Source organism: Pan troglodytes, chromosome 1 (assembly GCF_028858775.2).
Source record: "Pan troglodytes isolate AG18354 chromosome 1, NHGRI_mPanTro3-v2.0_pri, whole genome shotgun sequence".
Taxonomy (NCBI): Eukaryota; Metazoa; Chordata; class Mammalia; order Primates; family Hominidae; genus Pan; species Pan troglodytes.
The window spans coordinates 62760324-62782901 of record NC_072398.2 but is presented as its reverse complement, the minus strand read 5'-3'; the positions used below and the strand labels follow the sequence as shown (position 1 = coordinate 62782901).

Below are 22578 nucleotides of genomic sequence, written 5' to 3'. Positions count from 1 at the left end.
ATTACTATTCCACATTCTATCATGTAATCCAGTTATGTCAGAAATTCACCTCTCTGTCTGTTAAACTGACGACCACGGACACCTTGTCTCAATGTTGTCTGAAGTCTTACTCGTCTGAAAGGCTTTGGTTGACTACTACTAGTATCTAAGAAAAACATTAAAAGAAAAGCAAGTGAAAAAATGAGAAAGTATTTATAATGATACAAACTAATTACTAAATGAATGAATGAATAAGATGCAGACTTGTTCATTTGATTTCAATTCTTTTTTTCAAACAATGAGGAACATTTAACAAACCAAAAAAGGGTAAATGGTTAAACAACAAAAAAAGCAGCACTTTGGGAGGCTAAGGTGGGAGGATCACTTGAGCTCAGGAGTTCGAGACCAGCCTGGGCAACACAGCGAGACCCTGTTTCTACAAAATTATAAAACAATTAGCTGGGCATGGTGGAACATGCCTACAGTCCCAGTTACTCAGGAGGCTGAGGCTAGAGGATCACTTGAGCCCGGGTGAGGTTGAGGCTGCAGTGAGCCATGATCAAGCTAACAGTACTCCAGGGAGACAGGTGAGATCCTGCCTCAAAAAACACCCAAAAAACCAGGCAGACCGAGGCCCTGTCTCAAAAAAAAAAAAAAAAACCAAAAAAAAAAAAAAAAAAAACCAGAAGTGCTTGACTTCTTTTCATTCATTCACTTATATTAATAAATATTTACTTGTTGACTACCCATGTATCGAACATACCGCCAGGTGCTGAGAAATACAACAGAAAACAAAATATCAAGTCCCTCAGCAAACAGCCTACAACAGAACACAAATTATATCTGATTCTTTTTCAGACACCCCAAATGCAATCATTAGCAAATCATGAATGCTCAAATTTAAATATATATCCCAAATCTGACAACTTCTCACAATCCTAACTCTACTATCTCACCTAAGCCATCACTATCTTTTCCTGACTTACTGCAGTAGCCTCCAAAGTTTCTCGTTTCTGTCCATTATTCATTTTTAATCTCTTCTGTACACAGCAGCCAAACTGATCAGATCATGTCATGTCATTATTCTGTGTGAAGCCCTCCAATAGCTTCTGGTATCCATGACAGCCAAGGCAATTACAATGATCTACTCGATCTATCCTCTCCCGCCTCTTAACGTATCTCCTGCTACTCTCTGTTCTCACTCACTGTGCTCCAGCCACAGTGGCCTCCTTGTTGACCCTGAACACAAGCAGACACACTGCTGCCTTACGGACTTGGCATCTATTAATATTCTCTTTGATCTAGTATGCTCTTCATTAAGTAACTGCACAGCTTTGATCCCTTTCTTCTTTCAGATCTTAAATGTCACCTTCTCTTAGTGATGCTTCCTATGAAACTGCCTGCTACACTGTCAAATATTTGTCGACCAAATGAATACTCAGATGGGGGAAGTACAGTTTTACATTATCAAATAAATTTAAAGACATCGTAATTTCATATTATACTTTAAAGGAAACAACAACCATATTTTCTCATACAAGCTCTGATAAGATATAATAAGTGCTAATTCTATTGAGGAAAGCCAATTTTTATGGGACATCAAAATATAACTGGGGGCACAAAACTTCAGTAATCATTAATATGATTGTTAGACATTTTTTTAAGCCTTACTGCGTATGAAATGGTTCTGTAATTTACATACATTATTTTAAATCCTGATTGCAAGATTAGTTATGAGTATCCATATTACATAATGTATAGAAATTTAAAGTTACCAGATATGAAACGGTAGATATTAGGGATATTAACCAATAGGCTGATGTGTCACATCAAAGCAGCTGAGAATCAGGGGAAGAGATTTTGGGATAGCAAAGTTCTGTGATTTAAAAAAGTAATAAATAACTGAGCAGGTCTGCCATAAAATCTGAAGGTTCCATGGCAGAGTTTGAGAATTACCACTGTAAACAATTAAAAATTAAAATAATCAGACTGAATGACCAAGTACTGTATATCCTTAATAATAAAGGTAATTCTCTGTCTAAAAATTTGAGATAGATGAGCTAGTATAGTGTATTGTTTAAGAGTGGGGTCTCTGGAGCCAGACTTCTTCAGTGTAATCGTTGCTTGTCCGTTACTTATTAGCTATTTGACTTTGAAGAGGTTATTCACCCTTTCTGTGCCTCAGCTTCCATATCTATAAAATGTGGATGAATATCTACTGCACTGAGTTGTGAGAATCAAATAAGTAAATATAAGTAAAGGGCTCAGAATACTACATGATACACAGTTAAGTGTTCAGTAAATGCTAACTGTTATTCTAAAAAATAACTTCTATTACAGGAATAATACATAGCTTTTTTTCAAAATAACTTCAAAAATTTGAAAAGCCGAACTCTGAAACTGTTTACATCAGTAAATTTCAAACAATTTTTTTAAGCAACTGAGCTCTTACCCCTTAACTCTCCACATCAAATCTCATGTAGAACCCCAATATGTAGAACAAATAAAAATGGAGCTGCTGTGGTTCAAACAGAGGCAAGAGGCCTGGAGTGCCCTAGCACTCCTTAGCCTCCCTCCCAGTATACCCATCCACTACAACCCCTGTAGCACCTCTAAAAGACCCAAGAGCTCTACAAAACATATGTTGACAACCAATAGTCTAGATGAAACATGAGTGAACTATTCTTTTGGGATGGATCCACCATGTCCATATTTCTTATTATTGATGTCAGAATATTCTTAGAATAATTATTTCAATATAAACCAAGTTCCTTTTAATAATAAAATTTCTCTTTTAAATAAAGCATTTTAAAATACAGGAAAAAAGGATTATGAATTTGTTACTAATAAAGCAGTGTTTTCACAAACAAGTTTGATGTATAAAAACTGTATTGCAGTCAAGGGCAGGGACTCACCTACAGATGAGCTAGAAGGAGGATCCTGGCTGGTAGAGGGGAGATCTGACTCATCAGATGCTTGAACCGGCTCTTCTTCCTGCTGGCTATCAATTTCTAGGCCTGCTTCTGAACTAATACTAAGGAAAAGAAAAATGAGAAAATACAAAACTGATCCTACAGTCAATCGTAAATTATATCCACTCTTTTAAATCTATTTTATCACTTAAGTAATCCAGAGCTCCCTTAAACAAAAAATTATAGACTGATTTGGTTACCATATATATTTTTCAAAGGAGCAGGGGGGAAAAGAGCTCAAATTGTTTTTTCCTCATTCCTTTTCTCACTATGACATGTTCCAATTTTAGTTTATGATTTTCCTCTTCTTATGTTTCCTTTTTCCTTTTGACAAGGATGTTCACATTCTTGACACTCATAAGAAATATATGGTCCAGATTTTGATAAATCTCAAAACAACATTTTAGGAAAGCACAGTACTATAAAAAGTTCACAACAGTCACACTACTAAATAGTATACCAGTAACCAAACCACGGGCTCTAGCCCAGATGAGATAGGCTATGGGTATGTAAAATTCCTGGCTCAGTGGCTACATCCATCTTTCTCTCTTCCATTCAAGACACAAATGAGGGAGACAGTACAAGAATAACATGAATCTGCTCCAGTTTAAGTCATGTGAAAACTTCAGTACAAAATGACTACAAAAATTAGCCAGGCATGGTGGCGGGTGCCTGTAATCCCAGCTACTTGGGAGGCTGAGGCAGAAAATTGCTTGAACCCAGGAGGCGGAGGCTGCACTGAGCCGAGATCACGCCACTGCACTCCAGCTTGGGCGACAGAGCAAGACTCTGTCTCAAAACAAAACAAAACAAAACAAAACAAAACACAACTTTGCAGATTGTTTCTTGGCTAAAGGAAAACAAATGTACAAGTCTGTTGAGACTAAAGCAAGCAAAAACAACAAAATAAACTTTTACCCTTCAGATTCTGCCTCCACAAATACTTCATCTCCATCATCACCTGTTGCTGTTTCATTTGTTGTAGATAAAGTGCCAGTGGATGTAGTCACCATTGGAACAGATTGAGAGGCATGTTCCGAAGCATCAGAGGTGGTGCTCTCAGTAAATACGGTCACTTTAAAAAGACAACACAAGAAAAAGAACTTTAAAACTTTGTGGTTTATCACATTTTTAGCCAGAAGATACTTCATAGGTTTTCATTTTACCAATAAAACAGAACCTACTATCTGCCTTTGATCCCTACCTGGGGCTGCTACTTGTAGTGGAGTAGTGGGAACACTTCGGCCACCTGACTCTTCTTCATGAGCTAGGAACAGGGGTGTTTCGTACATTCCTAAACCTAAAGACAATTCTGAATATTAATGAATGACTGAAAAAAACATAAAATTATCAACAAGTCAGGGATCTGAAAGAAAAATATTAATTATTGGAGATATACAACTTTACTAAAGTCCACGATTTAATTATTCCATCAAGCAAAAATCCATCTCTCAAACTTTTATTTTTTATTTTATTTTAGAGACAGGGTCTCATTCTGTCACCCAAGTTAAGAGTGCAGTGACACCACCATAGCTCACTGTAGCCTCAAACTCCTGGGCTCAAGTGATCCTCCCACCTCAGCTTCCCAAGGAGCTAGGGCTACCAACATAGACCCAGCTAATTATTTTTCATTTTTGTAGAGACAAGGGTCAGTCTTGTTATGTTGTCAAGGCTGCACCTGAACTCCTGGCCTCAAGTGATCCTCCTGCCTTGGCCCTCCAAAGTTCTGGGATTACAAGTGTGAGCCACTGCACCTGGCCTCAAAATTTTAAATACAACTTAAAGACATCCTTTAAACTTTCTAATGCTAAAGTACCCTTAAAACATTCGCTAAAATGCTCTTAAGAGTTTCATACAAGCTAATTTTATTGAGTATCCAACTATGGATGTTAATTACAAAGTAATTAACAAAGTAATTACCAAGGTTACTAAGCTTAAAATGTTGGCATTCCAATTTAAGCCTAGATGCCCAAGTCTAGGAAATTGTATTAACATACAAAGTCACAAAATCACATAACATTTTAAATTTACAAAGTCAACTTACAATTTCATATAAGAAGAGGACTTCAGTGTTAGAACTAATATCCTAAACAAGCAGATGTTACATTACATGACTTTTATGACGGCTAAAGATTGAGCTTATTGTAATAGTAGTATGCATTCTCTATTCATTTACCAAGTGCCAGACAGCTTCCCAGAAATAAAGAGGGTAATATGAATTCCAACTGAGGATTAAAAGGTAATCAATTCCACAAATAGCATAATTCATATGTGGAAAACTAGCTAATTCTACTACTTAATGTAGTGGCCATTTTATTCCACATATTTTGATCTTTTATTTTTGTTTTTTTAAGTAATGTTAATACAAAAAATATAACTAGCCTTATACATTTAATTAGAAATGTTACAAGTGTCAAACTGTAAACAGAAAACATGCTGCATTCCTTCCAACAACTTTAAAATGGCTAGTAGTACCTGTATTTATTGGTTCAACACATATTCCTGAATACTTAAACTACGTGTATGACATTACACCAGGAGCCAGAAGAGATACTAATGTAAAAGCTAATCCTTATGCTCAAAGAAATTAGAACTTTGTTGGAAAGATAAGATGTAAGGCAGTGCTTAATAAGTATACTACAGCATTAAAAAAAAATAAATTAGCAAACAATATCAATTTTTAAAATATTCATATTTGCTCTTTTTTCCCCCTTAAATCACATCTTAATAGTTTATTACCAAATACATACAAATTCAGGGGATCTAAAGGTTTAACTATTTACCTCCTTGAGAAGCAAGCTGGCCAAGATCAGAGTGACTAGAACTTGTTTGTGGCATATCTTCAGGTGGCCCAAACCGGAATCTAGGGACACCAGCAACCTGTGGCGAACTAAATGGACAAAAACTAATTTAAGATGAAATTTAAAGTTAACCTATTTAAACCACAATGGTGAAAAAAATATAGGAAGAAGGAAGAATGAACATCAACAAACTGGGAAGGAAACAGATTGAAAATAAAGTCTATTTATTTTAAAGGGTTTCTTACTTATAAAAATCCTTTTATACTATCAGCTGTCAATGAATTTGGTAATAAGAATAACCTGTGATTTATATGTAAATAATTTTCAGCTCTTCTGAACTATGCCTCACATTTCTTGAATGTCTCAGATATCCTCACATAGATAAATTGAAAGCAACACAAACTCAACATAAAACATAACAAAAAGAGTTAGAATGAAGTCATGAGACAAAGTTTTATCTTAGTTTTCATTTAGTCATAGAAAAATCAAGTCACCTGTCTAGCTTATTAAGAGTTCACTAGCTAGCTCCCAAGGTTTAGGAAAATTCTAATATTAGATAGCTAAAAACTTGCTTTCTTTGTTATCCTAATAACACTATCATTTATCTTTCTGCCTATAATTCGGGACATAAAACTTAGCATTATTTAACTCTGCCTATCTTTCCTTAGCTAGTGAGCTATTAATGTCTTTAGGAAACATGGAGTTCAGGAAGTGGTGACTTCTAGAGGCACAGGGGTAGTGACATTTATTTGAGTGAAAATGCTGTTGATTGCTGGTACTCAGAATTCTGCATGTTTATTGGAGTGAGTCTCTTCCTGAGTGCTGCCTTTCAGAAGGAAGGAGCTGAAATTGATTGGTTGGTTTGTAAAAATGTGTTAGCCAAGGTAAATTGTGGCTAACTGAGCAAGTTTAAAACTGGTTCTAACTGCCACATGTTACATCTACAGAAAAATCAACCTTTCCCCAAGTTTGTAGAAATTTTTAAATTCTGATCTTCAAATACATCCTGTTAAGCAACTAATACCTTAGCCACGAATAAATGTGTATACTTTCACACGGAGAGCCTTTCAACCATTTAAGAGGAGTGGTATAGCACAACACTTAGCATAGCCTCTACAGCCAGACTAACTGGTTTGAAACTAAAAACTGCAACTTCCTTGCTGTCTGACCTCTGGCAAATTTGTTAACATGTCTGTGCTTCAGTATACTATAAGATGACAACATTAATAATGTCTACTCTCATAAATTATGAGAATTAAATAAACTAATGCATGAAAATGCTCAATAAATGCTAGCTATTCTTTCCCAAGACTGAATTCAATATCATCCGCGTTAAATCATCTCATATTCTTTCTCATTAGTTGTTGAAATAAATTACTTCTTCATTTGTATTAACAAAGCCTACTGCTTATTCCTCTATTATCCTTCTACATTGTTTACATTACAGTTAGTTGCTCATTTGCTTAGCTTTCACAAGAATACTATAAATTATGATCACTGTAATTACCAACACTTAACAACTATAAAGCAATTTATCATGTGTCAGGTAACATCTTAAACATGTTAACACAAATTAACTGATTCACTTAATTCTTACAACTTATGCAACAGAAATTATTCTATTGTTATTCCCATTTTTTAAATTAAGGTGCTCATGAACAGAGAACCTAAGGAACTTGCTACCGCTAGTAAACAGTAGAGTTAGCTTTCAAACACAGGCATTCTAACTCTAGAGGCCATGTTCTTAAACATTCTTATATTGTCTTTAACTTCAAAATTCTTGGTAGAAGTAACTGTATGTCATTCACCTCTGTATAATTTTCCCCAACAATACATCCTCAACTGACCTACCCCAAGTACTTATTAGTACATAGTAGAGAGGGACTCAACAAACAATGAGTTAACCAAATGATAAACAAACTAACAGAGAAAGACTAAAAGTTTTATTAGTTATAAAATATGTTTCTCTTTCATTAACTTACTGAATTGCTTCAGCAAATCCATCAGTACGATGTGGCACCACAAGAGTTGGAGTACTTGGAACTGTTCTGTCTTCATCATCAAAAAAATGCTGTTGCTAAAACAAAGATAGAAAACAGAGTTAACAAACAAAACACCACACATATGGACTATATAAATATCTGCTCAAGAAATGAATTACTTTTACATAATGGGTAAGTACTTACCATGCCACCTATTCCTGGAGTCAACTGAAGGCCACGTCCTACAGACTGCCTTCGGGTCATCTGAATTCTCTGCGTGTCAAGATAAAGGAATTACATTTGCTTTAAGAAATGAGGCAATGAAACAAACACCAAATATCAACAGATACAGCTTATTACGCTGCCAACAAAATAGTTAGCAGACAGGTAATTAGGACATTTTCCCAGGAAAACCTGCCAAGAAATCACTTTTGTCAATGACAAATTTTTAACTATAGTCTATAATATTAACCAATAAAAATCATTCTATTAACCAACAGACCAATTATTAACCAATACTTAAAACAGATCTATGATACCATCTTGTATGTAAACAAATTTAATTCCTATTTCCTTAGTTGGAAGTGTTAGCAAGTATTCTTTTGGAGTTCAAACAGCAGTATTGTTTTTTAAACTGTTTTCCAGTTAAGATAATTCTAAATGGATAGATTGGATATATTTTTGTAGCCTCCATACAGGATCCTTTAAGACTTTATATTTTCCCATCATGAAGTTATTTTCACTAGTGGTATTTCAGTAGAATCTATATTTGACAGTGTTTACACATACTATTTTATAGGGAAAAACTTAAGCTAAATTAATAAAACTTTTGTACTTTTCCTACTCTTTTTCCAAGTGCTTCTGATTAAGAGATGCCCGACCCTACTACATGCTAAATATAAGGGGTCATACATACCTTCATTAAACTTAAAAGTTAAAATATGTGATTACCAAGAAATGAGAAAAAATATTCTTCTGTTAAGTACAACAGAAATTCCTTTATCTTTTATAAATACGTGCACTGTAGAGAAAGAAACCTTCAAATCAGATAATGGTGAGCTGCTAAAATGTACTTTAATTAAAACCCAAGAAAATCTTTTTCTTTTCTCACTTGAGAAATAACAATTTTATTTGCTATGACTATAACCATTTCAATGTATGCACAACTTTTAGTAACACTTGCCTTTCTAAACATCCCTCAGAGATTAGTTTTAGTTCAAAGAATTTTATAAAAATATGCCAAAATACCAAAAAGTTCATGGGATTGCTAATTTAAAAAAACCGAGAGAGAGAGAGAAATACATAATGGAAAGGGAGAAAAGCCAAGATTTTTTTCAAGTTCATTTTTCATAATGACCAGTACTTTTAATACCTGAACTGGTGGTCCCAACTCCTGAGGTGGGGCATGAATGGTCAGTCTTGGGGGAAGTGGATGTGGTGGGCGTCTCGGTGACTGAGGTGCTCGAGGGGCCTGTCTTTCAGATGCTGATGATGGCTGTTGTTCTCTAGAAACCTCCTGAGAAAAAGAAGATTCTGCAGCACCTGTATTTCCTTCACCTGTAGGAAAAGAGAAATTTACTTTTGATCTGCTAAATTTACCACAAAAAAACTTGGACAATCCCTAGAAGTATAAATCTTGCCAACAGGAATGTTCACCGCACGAATATTTTCAGAAGTAAAGTACTGAGGTGTGATGGAAGCAAATGTGGGTTTTACACCCAGAGATAATGGGATGTGTACTTATTCGCTGTGTGGCTTTGGGCAAGTCCCTTAACCTCTTTGAGTCTATTTTTTGGTTGGTTAATAGAGCAAATGTAACCTCCAAGTATGGTGTTTCTAAAATGGTTTTTCTAAAGATTTCAGATAATGAACATAAAGCTCTTAGCTCGACCTATGATAAACATTTAAAACACTAAAATTAAAGTAAACATTTAATAAAATAAAATAAAAATAAAATTAACATTTAATAAATTTGGATTAATTTTAATAAAGTAGACAAATTACCTAAAGGTTAGACCATTAGAGAATCAGTGTAACAATCAAATAGGATAAAGACAGAGGAAAAGCCCTACAACTACATTTTAATCTTTTGGTTTTCCTGAATTTTGAATTTTAACAAATGTCTCTCAAATGTCTGGGTATTCTTCTACATACACTGTAGCAACAAAAGAAGCCATCTTCTACTATGAGAAGTTGAACAGGATGTCACAGAATTTCATAGTTTAAAAGTCTGAGGTCTAGATTCAGATCCTTGCTCTAATACTTGAGCTACTTAGCTACTTAGTAAGCTATGTGACACCTCAAGTCACTTTACTTCTGCGATTCAGATTCTTCATTGATACCTAAACCTTATTAAGTTTACTACAAGAATTAAACAATTCAATACAAGTGTAGTTGCTTGAAATGTACTCAAATCCATCCATTAATTTTGTTCAGGGCACTAGGCCTATTTTTGCTTGGTTGCAAAAATAAAAATAAAAATAAATAGGAAAAAGAAAGAAGGAAGGAAGGAAGGGAGGGAGACCTAGAGCAGCAAAAATTCCTCCCTCTATATTTCAACTACGTGATACACAAAAAATGTTTCTTAACCTACAAATTGTTTATAAATGTAAATTTTTGTTCAAAGTATATCAATTTCTCATCTCCCTTTAAAAGTAAGAATAGTATTACCTATTATATGGCTTAATATTCATTAATGTATTTTTCTCTTAAAAAATTTAAAAGTTTTAATTTTTGTCTGTTCTTTAGTTAAAATGAGAATATATCTTGCCCTTTTAAATACCCAGGCCTCTACAGAAACCCAGATACAGTATTTTCCCATTAGTCTAAACAGCTAAGGTTTTACTATGTCAACACTAATGATTTCGGCTTAGTATCAGTTGTTAGTTATCTATTACCAGATAATCACTAATTATTTAATACACATTTCAAAATAAAATTATTTTCTACGACTTCCATACTCTTTTAATGCCCACAACTTTTCAGTGGACCTCCAGGACTTATCCAAGATTTAACAAAATATATGCTATATTGATCCAAAAATCTTTTATTCATTGGAAAAGCAGACCATACTGCAAAGCTCCAATAGCCCCAAATCTTGAAGCATGCAGCTTGATTAGACTGACCTCCTCTGGTTGTGAACTGCTGTTACAAGTAGTCCCTAATTTAATTTTTCCTCTTAATGGCAGCATATAGCATTTATAATACCATAAGGGTTACAAAATGTTTGCATCTTACAGCAGCCCAATGAGGCAGAAAAGAGTATAATGACAGCACCTAACAATCATAAATATAGTAGACTTTTTATGAGAGCACAACAGTCACAAAGCTAGAACAGGGGCCAATCTCTTTTTACCAATTCAATAAATAAATTTATATATTATAATTAAGTGCAATTCTAGTTTAGAAGATACCAGAGATATTCAATTCAAAAAAGGCTAATAAAAATCTCACCACTGTTTTGAGAATCAGCAGCTCTCTGATTACCTTCACCTCCACCCATACTTTCTTCTGTTTCTGTACCTGGATCAGTCCCATCACCACCCTAAAAACAAAATGTGGTAACATAATGCTCAAATAAAATAAATATGTTAAAAAAACCGGACAGAATAATTAACCAAACCAAACCACAACAAAAACAAATAAGTAACCATAACAACAAAAAACAAAACAAATGAACAAAACAACCAAAGGTTTTAGTGAATTTCATAAGCCTTTCTATATCCTTGGAAAACAGCAAGTGAAAGAAAGCTCATAGAAAGAACTATGAATGGTTAAAATTCTAGCCAGTTACCTCAGCATCATCAGCTTCATAACCATCATTGCCATCGGCACTACCAGTTCCTTCATTACTATCTTCACCCTCATCTCCCATCCCTGTGTCATCTTCATCATCATCATCATCTTCCTCATCCTCTTCATAATCCTAGTAGAAAGTTCCCCAGGCATAAATAAAAGTTTAGAATATGGCCCACATGCTCTGCATGTCTAGATACCACACTTACAAATTTAAGTGACTCATTAATCAGAAGATAGGAATTGTCCTGAGAGTTGTATGGGATTAGTACAGCAGCACCAAATACCACAACTGTGATACTTACTGGAATTAGTGCAATAATGATCAATTCTGAATTCTAACTGTTTGCATGAGATTGCTCAAAGATAATATAGACCTCAGGTGTCAGCAAAATATCAAGTGGTCCAGTTTAATTCTAAATTTAAACAGGTAGAGTTGAAGAAAATGATAAAATTACACTGTATCAGGAGCTATTTAAAAAATGTTTATTAATCTAAAATAAGAAGCTGTCAATATAGGATTAAACCCCAAAATAAAACAAACAATTTGACCTTATATATATAAAATACACTTTATATATAAAAAAATGACAAAAATGAACTATGGGGCTCCAAGAGGAAACAAAAACAATTCTTGTTTCTTCTTTTTATCTCCGGAAACCATAGCACTTACATTTAAAGCCATACAGTCACTTATCAATAAGACTTAAAATTAGGTCTAACTGATAACAAATCCTAAAAGACTCATCAATCGTCAAAAAAACAAAATGAAACAAAACGTTAAAAATGGGCATTCCATCACTGGCTCTACACTAATTTTCATTATAAAATGTTGATTTCTGAACTAATTAAGATAGAAGAAAAACAATATAATCTATTTAAGCTGACTGGGAACCAGAATTTACAGCCAATGCATTAGTATCCCAAGGATTTGAGCACTTTCATCCAATAGTTTAAAAACACTAGATGATTTCAAATCAAATTTACCTCATGTTCTCCATCATTTTCATCATCATCCTCTTCTTCATCATCACTGTCAATTACAATGACATCATCTCCTTTGCCTTGACCATCCTGGGATGAAGTTGTTGTCTGCTGATCTGATTGAAGTGGTCCAAGATCTATTTGTAGAGACTGAGAGGTTTCTTCACTGTCTTCCATAGGTGTATAATCTCCCTGGGTAACTCCCTTTAAAAATAAAAAAGATAAAAAAGAATTAAGAGCCCTATAAACATACCTAAAACTATATGTGAGGTATTATTATAGGTCAAAGTAAAGAATAATGAGTACTTATGGACTAGCAGCATTTAATTTAATTTAATATTTTTTTTTTTGAGACAGTCTCGCTCTTGTCACCCTGGCTGGAGTGCAATGGTGCTATCTCAGCTCACTGAAACCTCCGCCCCACTGGGTTCAAGCGACTCTCCTGCCTCAGCCTCCTGAGTAGCTGGGACTATAGGCACCACCCCACCAAGTCTGGCTAATTTTTTGTATTTTTATTAGAGACAGGGTTTCACCATGTTGGCCAGGCTGGTCTCGAACTCCTGACTTCAAGTGATCTCCCACCTTGGCCTCTCAGAGTACTCAGATTACAGGTGTGAGCTACCTCAGCCAGCTACATTTAATTTTAAAAATGGCATTTCAAGTATTTTTGAAGAAAGAAGATGAACCTTTGAGTTTCCTTAATGTCTTCCTATAGAAGAATTATCATAAATCTTATTGGTTAATACTCCAATAAGAAAAAGAGAAAAAAATATAAACAAATATTTGTGCATTCAAAACTACTAGTGTGATATCGCGTATCAGTGCTGTGAGACAGGAATATGTCATGTAATTTTAAATTTTTTAGTAGCCACTTAAAAACAGGTGATTAATAATATACTTAACCAATATATCCAAAATATTATTTCAACATGTAATCAATGTAAAAATTATTAACCAGATATTTCACATTTTAAAATTTCTATTAAGTCTTCAAAAATCTGATGTATATTTTATATTTGTATCAATTTGGACAGCCATATTTCACTTGCTCAATGGCCAGGGCAGTTAGTGCACAATACAGCTGCAGACCAAAGTCAGAAAAGAAAAAAAAAATACTCATGGGTCTGCAATGTTTAAAGAGAAGGTTTTCCCAAACTAGAACTAATTTGGAAATGCAGTGAATAAATAAGCTATTACCACTGTCTTTTTACAAAGAAAAGCACTGAATACATAAGTTATTATCATTGTCTTTTTACAAAGAACTTCTTCCCTCCTCAAAATTCCAATTATTCCAAGCCTTCAAATCAAAATAAATATATCAGATACTAAACAATTCTTTGCTCAATCTATTTCCACAATTCTATTTTGTTAACTACTGAAATAAACTATTATTTTAACTTCATTTATAATATTTACTATCAAAAGTTAAATGTCTTTTTGGCTTAAGCACTCACTAAAATCAATTTTTTATACAAGCTAGCAACAATATCTTTTAAACTAAGACATTCATAAAAAATTACATATGCCGTAATGGAAAAAATGAGTAAGTCATGGTATAATTTTAAAAGTGCCTCAAAGTGACATGCTTATTTCAGAAAAAGCAACACTTGAAAAGAACATCTGCTTCACTGTCAGAAAATCAGAAAAATGAACTGTTACACATTCAGTAGACAATGCTAGAGGGGTGGAATAAAAATCCAAATGGTATTTTGGAGTCACAGACAATTTTGCTAATTTCAAGAAAAAGCTTTTGCAGAAGATTTCAGTATAATTTAACCAAGTCTGACAAGAAGGCAGAAAATCTTATTATTTTCAAATTGTTATGTTCTTCAGAAACAATGCTCTCTGAAGGATAGATGAAAAAGATATCATTTATAGTACGCTCTGAATAAGTTATTTAAAATGCTTGGGTCCAGAAGTGTTTCAGATTTTGGATTTTTTAGGATTCTGGAATATTTGCATATCCATAATGAGATAGCTATAAGATGCAAGCATAAATGCAAAATTCACTTATGTTTCATATACAAAGGTGTATACACACAGCCTGAAGTTTATACACACAGCCTGAAGTTAATCTGACACAATATTTTTAATAGTGTTGTGTATAAAATGAAGTTCTAACTGTTTTGACTGTGGCCCATCACATGAGGTCAGGTGTGGAACATTACACACGTGGCTTGCAATGTTGGCACCTAAAAAGTTTTGAATTTTCAAATTAGGGATGTTCAACCTGTACTACATAATCATCTGAAGATTCAGTTTAGTGTTTTCAGTCAAAGAAAGCTGGTAAAATTAACTTACAAAATTAACGCAGCTAAGAAACTAAAATTTACTTGCGATATGGCTATTTATGGTTAGCTTGAGACAATTCCTTAATTTTACATGATAAAATAATTATAGCATAAGATGATCCAGAAAGTTTATACAGAGAAAAGTACTGTTTCAAGCTTAGGACAGTTGAAAACTACACAGCCTGGGTTTGAATCTGAGCTCCAATGCTATGTGAACTTCGGTACACTACTTTATCTGGGTATCAGTTTCTGTAACTATGAGGTATAATGAAGATTAAATTAGTTAATAAATAAAAATTTCTTAGATCAACATTTGGCATATAGTAGTGAGTTCTGTGTTAAATATTGATATTTAATTACTATCATATATTGTGATTTGAGAGACCAAAATAGATGCCATTTTCTCAACTAAGACAAACCCTAAGGTTAAGGAAACAAAAGTTACCCGTAGGTCAAGGGTTCAGGGTCTGTCTGGCATGGTAAATTTCTAAATTCGTATGGTTACAATAAAAAAAATAAGCCTTTGCTAAACTCCTCTAACTGGAGCTATCGGGCAAGTTATCAGACTCCTATCTCTGATTTACAATCCAGACCACTACAACTCTGACTGTAGAGAGCACTTGCAAGCAACTGCAGACACCTTAAGCTAGTTTCAACCTGCTTAAAGAGGCTGCGCACAAACTGTCTTTGTGTCCTGTAGTTCACCTTTTGTTCACTCTTCACGTAAAGAGCCAAATTCCAGCTGATTTTCATGCTAAAACGCTGCCCCAAAGTGAACATGGGATGTATATTATATATATTTACCTACTGTTTATATGCTCAGTTCCCCTCATAAATATGCATAGTGTTTCCCCAAAACCTGCTGAATATGTATGACTCTATTGTGTAATAAGGACCCTGTGAGGCATAAAACCACACCTGTCCCTGCCCTGTGTGAAGACAGAACACCTTTGGTCCATGCTGGAGACTATTTCTTCCTCATGAGCAAAATGATATCACTAATAAAGCTCTCCTTTCTATTAAACACTATTTAGCCACCCTGGGGGTCTTCTTGATGACAATATGAATTCTCATTTTGTGGGACAGAAGGAAGAAAGGAAAGTAATAATATTCTGAGTGCCTAATATGTGGCAGGTACTACTTTAGGTATTTTACAATCTTAAAAATTATATTTTTTGACAAGTGAGACAATGCAGGGAATTAATGATATGCTTACAGTCACAAAGCTTCCTAGTGGTGGAGCTAGGAATGACACCTCATGCTTTGTAACTTCAGGGTCTATATTCTCTCCGCCAGTAAAACTGCTCTAGGGGAACCTCAATGAGAGATCAAAAAATGAAGAGGTGTATAAATGCATTTCCTTTTATGGATTACTTTAATTCTGTAAGGGAAATAATACAGGGGAGTAAGAGAGAACCAGCAAATGGGGCACTATAAATTAACTCAAGATGCAACCAGCACTCTTGTATTTCATGTAATTAAAATAGTGAAAAATCTTGGCTCACAACTCTAAAAAATCTGGAAATCTGTGCTATATATGAAGAAAAACATTTCTTTAATATAAGTTTAGAAGGCAGTACACTATACTCATAGGAGTAAAAGAAAGCAGACTCTGCAATGATTAATTCTAGTAGTATTTCATTACATATAATAAGAACAAGTTAAAAAAAAAAAAAAGACCAAATAATGTTTCAATTTGTCAAAGCTAATTTCATTCACGAAAAGCAACGGTTTGCTACTTTAGGTATGTTTTTACTTACTTCTCCAATGGAATCTTGAGAATCCTGGTTGTATACCTGAGTCTCTACCTCTCCATCAGTACTTTCTTCTGCCATAACTTCTTCCTGTATCATAATACACTAATATATTAACCATATCAGTGTAGTAGATGAAGGTTACCTGTTTTTGTTAGTTCTCTCATTTGAAAAAACCCTTCAAATCTATGTTTTATGAAACTATAGAAAAATAAAAAAATTTATTTAAAAATTATAATCACATTCCTCCTCAGTATACACAAAGTAAGGTTTATGAACATTAATACATGCTAATACAATTAATTTAGTAGCCTTAATGTTTGATTTGAAACCTGCTTCATTACAATTTAATCTTAACAACAAAAAGGAATATAATTTTGGCTAATCTTAGAAAAAGATAGCAGGTAACAGTTTATGTCCATGAGACTTAGAAACTTCGAGATGAAATTCAACTTATGTTTTTATGACTGAGCTTTTTTATTGAAATAGAAACAAATTCAATTAAAGATATGCAAGAATATAAAACACTGTTGGTAATAATAACCTGGGTTGTCAGTGGAATCTTTGTAGAAAGTTCAATAAAAGTGTTTTCCAGATAATACATTTTGGCCCCAAAAGGTTAATTTTCTTTAGGCTATAACTGAAAAGAGTACCTTAACTCTACTGGTAAAAATTAAAATACACAGAAAGAACTTTACGCACCTCAGTTCCTACAGGTGTAACACTTTTCAACTTCTTTGGAAGAGGCATTTCCACTGTATCATCAGAGACTTGGTCTGATGCTTCTATGGTGCTATCCTCTTCCTCTTCACGTGTACGCTTTGGCAAAGAAGAACTGGGGGTAGCCGAAACTTTGAAATTATATAAATCTTGAATTAGAGCGTGATAATAACTCAATTTAGATAAAGATAGTTTACCCAATATGGTCACTTAACTAAAGGAGAACACAGTAAACATTTAATTGTACAGATTACTAAAATACAATCAATCAACTCCTAGATCAATGTCCATCAACTAATTTGTTTCTGCTAAGCTATGGGTAAACAAAGAGCAACTTATGCTCTGAGTCAATGTTTTTATACCAACCCAAGCTTTGCTTAATAAAGCCAGCCAATTTTTACAATATATCTGATTCACTGAGATTGTACTACTATGTTGTTATCTACAAAGTTTACATGGGACCTTCTATAAAACTCAGGACTCCTTGAATAAGAAAAAATGTACACTGTATGTAAATCAGTATATAGTCTTATCTTAGGTGTCTTTTAGTCCTCAGGACTTCTGTTAAATTATATACAATATGTTTTGCATTAATATGTAAGACCAGTAAAAAAAAAACTGGAGGGGGAGAATCATCTTAATGACAAACAACTGATTTAAAATAGTCATATTCAGTAGTAAACATGAAATAAAATGTTAGTAATATATTCATTCATTCTAATTCCTGGTAGAAAGCATGTATGCACAAAGAATACTTGTGATACGTATTATATCCAAGATATTATAATTGCGTAGGTCTATTCTAACTTCATTTGTACAAAGAATACTCAAGATATATATACTCAAGATCTTATAAATGCATAGGTCTACTCTGACTTCATTTTAAAATTAATTTTACCTGTGCCAAATACTGCTGTGGAAGTAGAAGGCCGCTCAACTGGTGAACTCTGAACAACCTCTACTATGTTTGAAGATAACTCTTGATTGGCAGGCTCAATCTGAGGATGACTCTGTTGAGTGGGTTGCACAAAAGCTGTAGCCTGTGTTTGTTGCTGAACAGTTAAAATAGGTTGAGAGATAGAAGGCTGGACATTAGGACTAGTAGAACGAACAGATCCACTTGTGCTTCCAAAAACTGGAACATGTTCCACAGGCCCTTCTGACTGCATAGCTGAAAAATAATTATAATGCTGAATATAAGCCTTCTACTTTTATCAAAGCTGAAATTATCCTTCCTATTCTGTGGTACATGTCACCTTTCACACAGATTTGGCACTTGGTAGACAAATACATTGTAGGTAAAGGTAATGTATTATGCATTTTTATATTCCCTATGTAATTGATATGGTAGCATGCAATAAAATGTTGCCTGAATTAAATAAATATCTGGAACTGATTTTGCATCTATTCATTCAAATTACTGTTGAATAAAATTAATGAAATTAAGCTCAAAGTAAAATTAGAATTTTTCATTAAGCATCATTTAGTTTTTAATTGATATAACAGATAGTAAATTTAATTAGTAATATATTTAGTTTATTGGATGTAGCTGAAATAAAACATTCTCTACTTTCACAGCACAGAAATACTTGAATAATTTACTGAATTCTAACATTTGTCAAGATAAGAATCTAAGGAAATATGCAGGTAGCAAAGTTTTACTGAACACCTACTGTGGAGTTAGGTAAAGGGATTAAACAATAAGAAGCCGAAATTTTTGCCCTTGAGGAGCTCAATGTAGTGGAGTAAAAAGCATGTATACCACAGAATAAAATACAAAGTTGTAATTGCTATAATGAATAACAAGAGTGTCATGGGAAAAAATTGAAGAAAGCAATGAAATGGTCAGTTTCAGTGAGAAAGCAATGTTGGGTTGAGCCAGTAATTCAGTATGATTTTCCAAAGTGGATTTCATATATTCTTTGTCATTACAAGTGAAAATTTTGGTCCTAGAAGTATGTCCTTCAAATATTAAACACCCATTTTTACAATGACGTGACTTCAGCTGTAGTGGATGCTTCATTTGTCTTTGAAATTACTGTCATCTTCTCATAATAAATCTAAATAAGCAATCAGTCTCATCAGATCTGTATTATTTTACTAACCTTCCTGTGATTCCACTTGTGTAGTGGGCATCACTGTAGCTGTTGGGGTAGTAGTGGGATTTGTAACAGTTGCAGGTGTAACCATTGGGCGGATACTAGCCCTGGGTGTTGACTTATTTCCAGCCATAGCTGCAGCTGTCACTTTACTTGGAGTAGACACAACAGGAGTTGGCTTGATATTGGCTGTTGGTGGGTCTGATGTGCTGGCACTTATAGAGGAGAAAATGGAAGAATAATTAATAACAAATTATTATGCAAATGCTTTTAAAAACACAGTGAGTATAGGTCTCCATTTTTTTGTTCACTAAATATTTCAGAGCCTTATTAAAGCTGTTTTGAATTTAAGCATTAAAAACTACACAGGGAATGCTCCAGAGTGGTGCATCCTGACAATGTAACATGTATCTAGCTGTTGAATTGCTGAACCCAAGTCTCAGCCCAGCATTTTCTATCTGTCATCATGTAACATCACGGGGAAAATCAGTAGCAGCCTAACTTAGAAACCAATTGTAAACTAAAAGATGAGAGACGTTTTCTCTGTCACAAAGCTTCATCTGATAGGACTGAAAGTATGGTGAAAACAAGCTGGCAAATACATGATACAGTTCTGCAGAGAAAACAACTCTTTAGTGTATGTTTTTACAATAGAATCCACAGATTTCTTTTTCCTAAACAGAAAGATCACTAGATATTCCCTGAGCTTTAAAAGAAAAATAACAGACTATGAAATAACTAAAACTCACATTCCTCTTTCACCAGAAGCTGGAGTTGTTTTCAATGTGATCTGTCTCTGCTGTTCAGGGACCTATAAAGAGAAAGCTCTTGATTGTTGTTCCTAGCCCACAAGAGTCCACTAAAAATGCCACAAAAAAATTGTCATTATTGTTAATTCTCTCCGCATATATTGAATTTTAGCCAAAATTCACTGACAAAGGCTCCTATATCACCAAGCACTTTCAAGTAAAATGTACAAAGAAAAACAATTTGTTACTTAAGCAGAATTAGCTAATCACCTTATTAGAAGGTTCTTGAGGCTCATCTCTCTGCTCAAGGTGTCTCTCTTGATGCTCCCTGAGTTCTCTTTCCAAGCGACTAATTCGACCTTCATATTGGGACTTTAGTGCAGTAATGCGAACATCCAATTCATCTTTCTGCTGATCTAAGGCTCCATTCCTTTGTTTAAGCTCCTCATTTTCTTTAGTTAGCTGATCTTTTACACCTAAAGAAGTAACCAGGTGATTATATTAATATTATAATCAAACATTTAAAATAGCATTTATGCACTTAATTGGCACATGGTCACATCAGATTCTACTACTATAACATCTACATTAGTTATGATACATCATACATCTCAATGAGCAAAGTTCTAAGTACATTCATGTTTTAACTTATTACTAGAATATAAAATATACTTATTCCAACATAAAAATTTACTTTTTCCTAACTAAAATCTCAAAAAGCTAAAGATCCTAGTTAACAGAAGCCCGTTTATATTTCAATGTATCATGCAATTCATTACTACGAATTGCAAAATTTTTATTTCATATAATCTACAGCACTGTTTAAAAATAATTCAAGAACTTTTAAAATCAAGTAAGTTGTTAGGACACTGTCTTAGAGATCATTTTAAAAAAATGCCTGTAACAAAATCCAACTGATTTGACATTTTATTTAACTACTCAGCAGACTGATAGGCAAGGCTGAATAAAGCCCTGAGCCTTGAAGAACTAGGTTCTTCATAAATTTGACATGATACTCTCCCTGAAAAGCTAGAGGGGCCCTCCACCAAACGAGGCACAAAAAAATCCCTGGGCTGGTAAAGATCTTTATGCAGTCTACATAAGGTTTCTAGACATGGTCTGGGCTCAAAGGATCTCTGTCACAAGACAGAATTGTTATCCATGAAAGCAGAAGGATAGCAGTATTCCATTATCTACTGCCAGCCAACAATTGAGAAAAATTTCATCATATCAAGGATATCCTCATCACTTGAAAATTAGGATTGCTCTTTGTGTCCAACTAATTATTCCTAATATTTAAAGCACACATACACACACAAACACCCTTCATAAGTAGATACCTTTTATTTCTATTCCATTTAGTTTTAAGCCTGCAACACATAATCAACTTTCACTACCAAGTTCAAACTTTAAACAGATATTTACCAGCTAAGTGTGCAATTTTTGACTTTGCTGCTACAATAGCCTTTCTGGTTTTTTCTTCCTTTTCAGTTATCTGTTGTCGGAGCTGCTCCTCCTGTGTGGTTCTATCTTGAAGATCCTGACGAAGTCGTGAAAGTTCAGACTGAAGTTGCACAGTCTGTTCCTGGAGATTTCTTGCTTCTGTCTCTTTTTCAGATAATGTCTTTAAAGGAAAACAAAGTATTCACCATGGAATTCAATCATTTCAATATAAACTGTATGTGGTAGCAACTTAAAGTATAACTTATTAATTTGCTTTTTAAAAGATTAAATGGAAGTATAAGTATAAAAATGGTGGTCAGACCAACTAAATGCACACTTGAAGATGATTGGGTACTACTTACATACATGAGCCATTCAAAGTAAAAAGAATAAAATGTATCCATTCCCACATGGTAAGAGAAAGTGTCAGTAGTTAACACATATTTCTTTAGGTGTATAACAGGAAAGAATTAGGAACAGACTGTTCTCACACTCATACCTTCTGCAGATTCTCTACTTGACTCTCGAGTGATTTTGATTTTGTTTCAGCTTGGTTGAGCGTTTCTTTGAGTTCCTGCATTTCCTGGACTGAAACATGCTGCTCCTGATGGTCTCCAGAGGACTGAGCCGATGTCTCCATAACCTAAGACAACAAACAGTAATAATACACTCACATATTTATATTCAGTAATTCCATTTCTGCAAGTTTGTCTAAGAAAATAGTCACAGCTTTGCAAAGAAATTTTATCCCTGAAGGTATTCAAAACAGAATTTTCTATGAAACAACTGTAATCTCCAAAAATGGGGAACTAGTTATGGTTTTCCACATAACTGAATACTAAACAGCTAATCAAAATGATGCATTACAGTTGAATTTTCAACACTTAACTGTATTTTCATGATAATGAATCAAGTGAAAAAAGTATACAAAAGAATATAAGCATATAATATTATTTCTTTGGAAAAACGTCGCTTACATGTATGAAAAGGGATACTAATGTACTAATAG

At 34.0% G+C, this 22578-nt stretch overlaps 1 protein-coding gene across 5 annotated transcripts in view; it reads right to left on the bottom strand.

Annotated features, from left to right (window-relative positions):
• The window catches only part of TPR (translocated promoter region, nuclear basket protein), a 61733-nt gene that overhangs the window by 753 nt on the left and 38402 nt on the right, over nt 1-22578 (bottom strand). For 3 of the 5 annotated variants that reach the window (XM_009439730.5, XM_063794429.1, XM_063794428.1), the window contains 19 exons: nt 22069-22212; nt 21552-21750; nt 20397-20602; nt 20127-20188; nt 19384-19592; nt 18177-18449; nt 17261-17427; nt 16565-16648; nt 12517-12717; nt 11528-11659; nt 11188-11278; nt 9107-9291; nt 7939-8007; nt 7735-7829; nt 5735-5841; nt 4156-4251; nt 3870-4026; nt 2895-3013; nt 50-145 (listed from right to left, as the gene is read on the bottom strand). In XM_009439730.5, the coding sequence (XP_009438005.3) occupies nt 50-145; nt 2895-3013; nt 3870-4026; nt 4156-4251; nt 5735-5841; nt 7735-7829; nt 7939-8007; nt 9107-9291; nt 11188-11278; nt 11528-11659; nt 12517-12717; nt 16565-16648; nt 17261-17427; nt 18177-18449; nt 19384-19592; nt 20127-20188; nt 20397-20602; nt 21552-21750; nt 22069-22212 (2692 nt within the window). The remainder of the gene's footprint in view (nt 1-49; nt 146-2894; nt 3014-3869; nt 4027-4155; nt 4252-5734; nt 5842-7734; nt 7830-7938; nt 8008-9106; nt 9292-11187; nt 11279-11527; nt 11660-12516; nt 12718-16564; nt 16649-17260; nt 17428-18176; nt 18450-19383; nt 19593-20126; nt 20189-20396; nt 20603-21551; nt 21751-22068; nt 22213-22578) is intronic. The other 2 variants (XM_003308639.6, XM_009439738.5) reach the window with 2 other exon arrangements.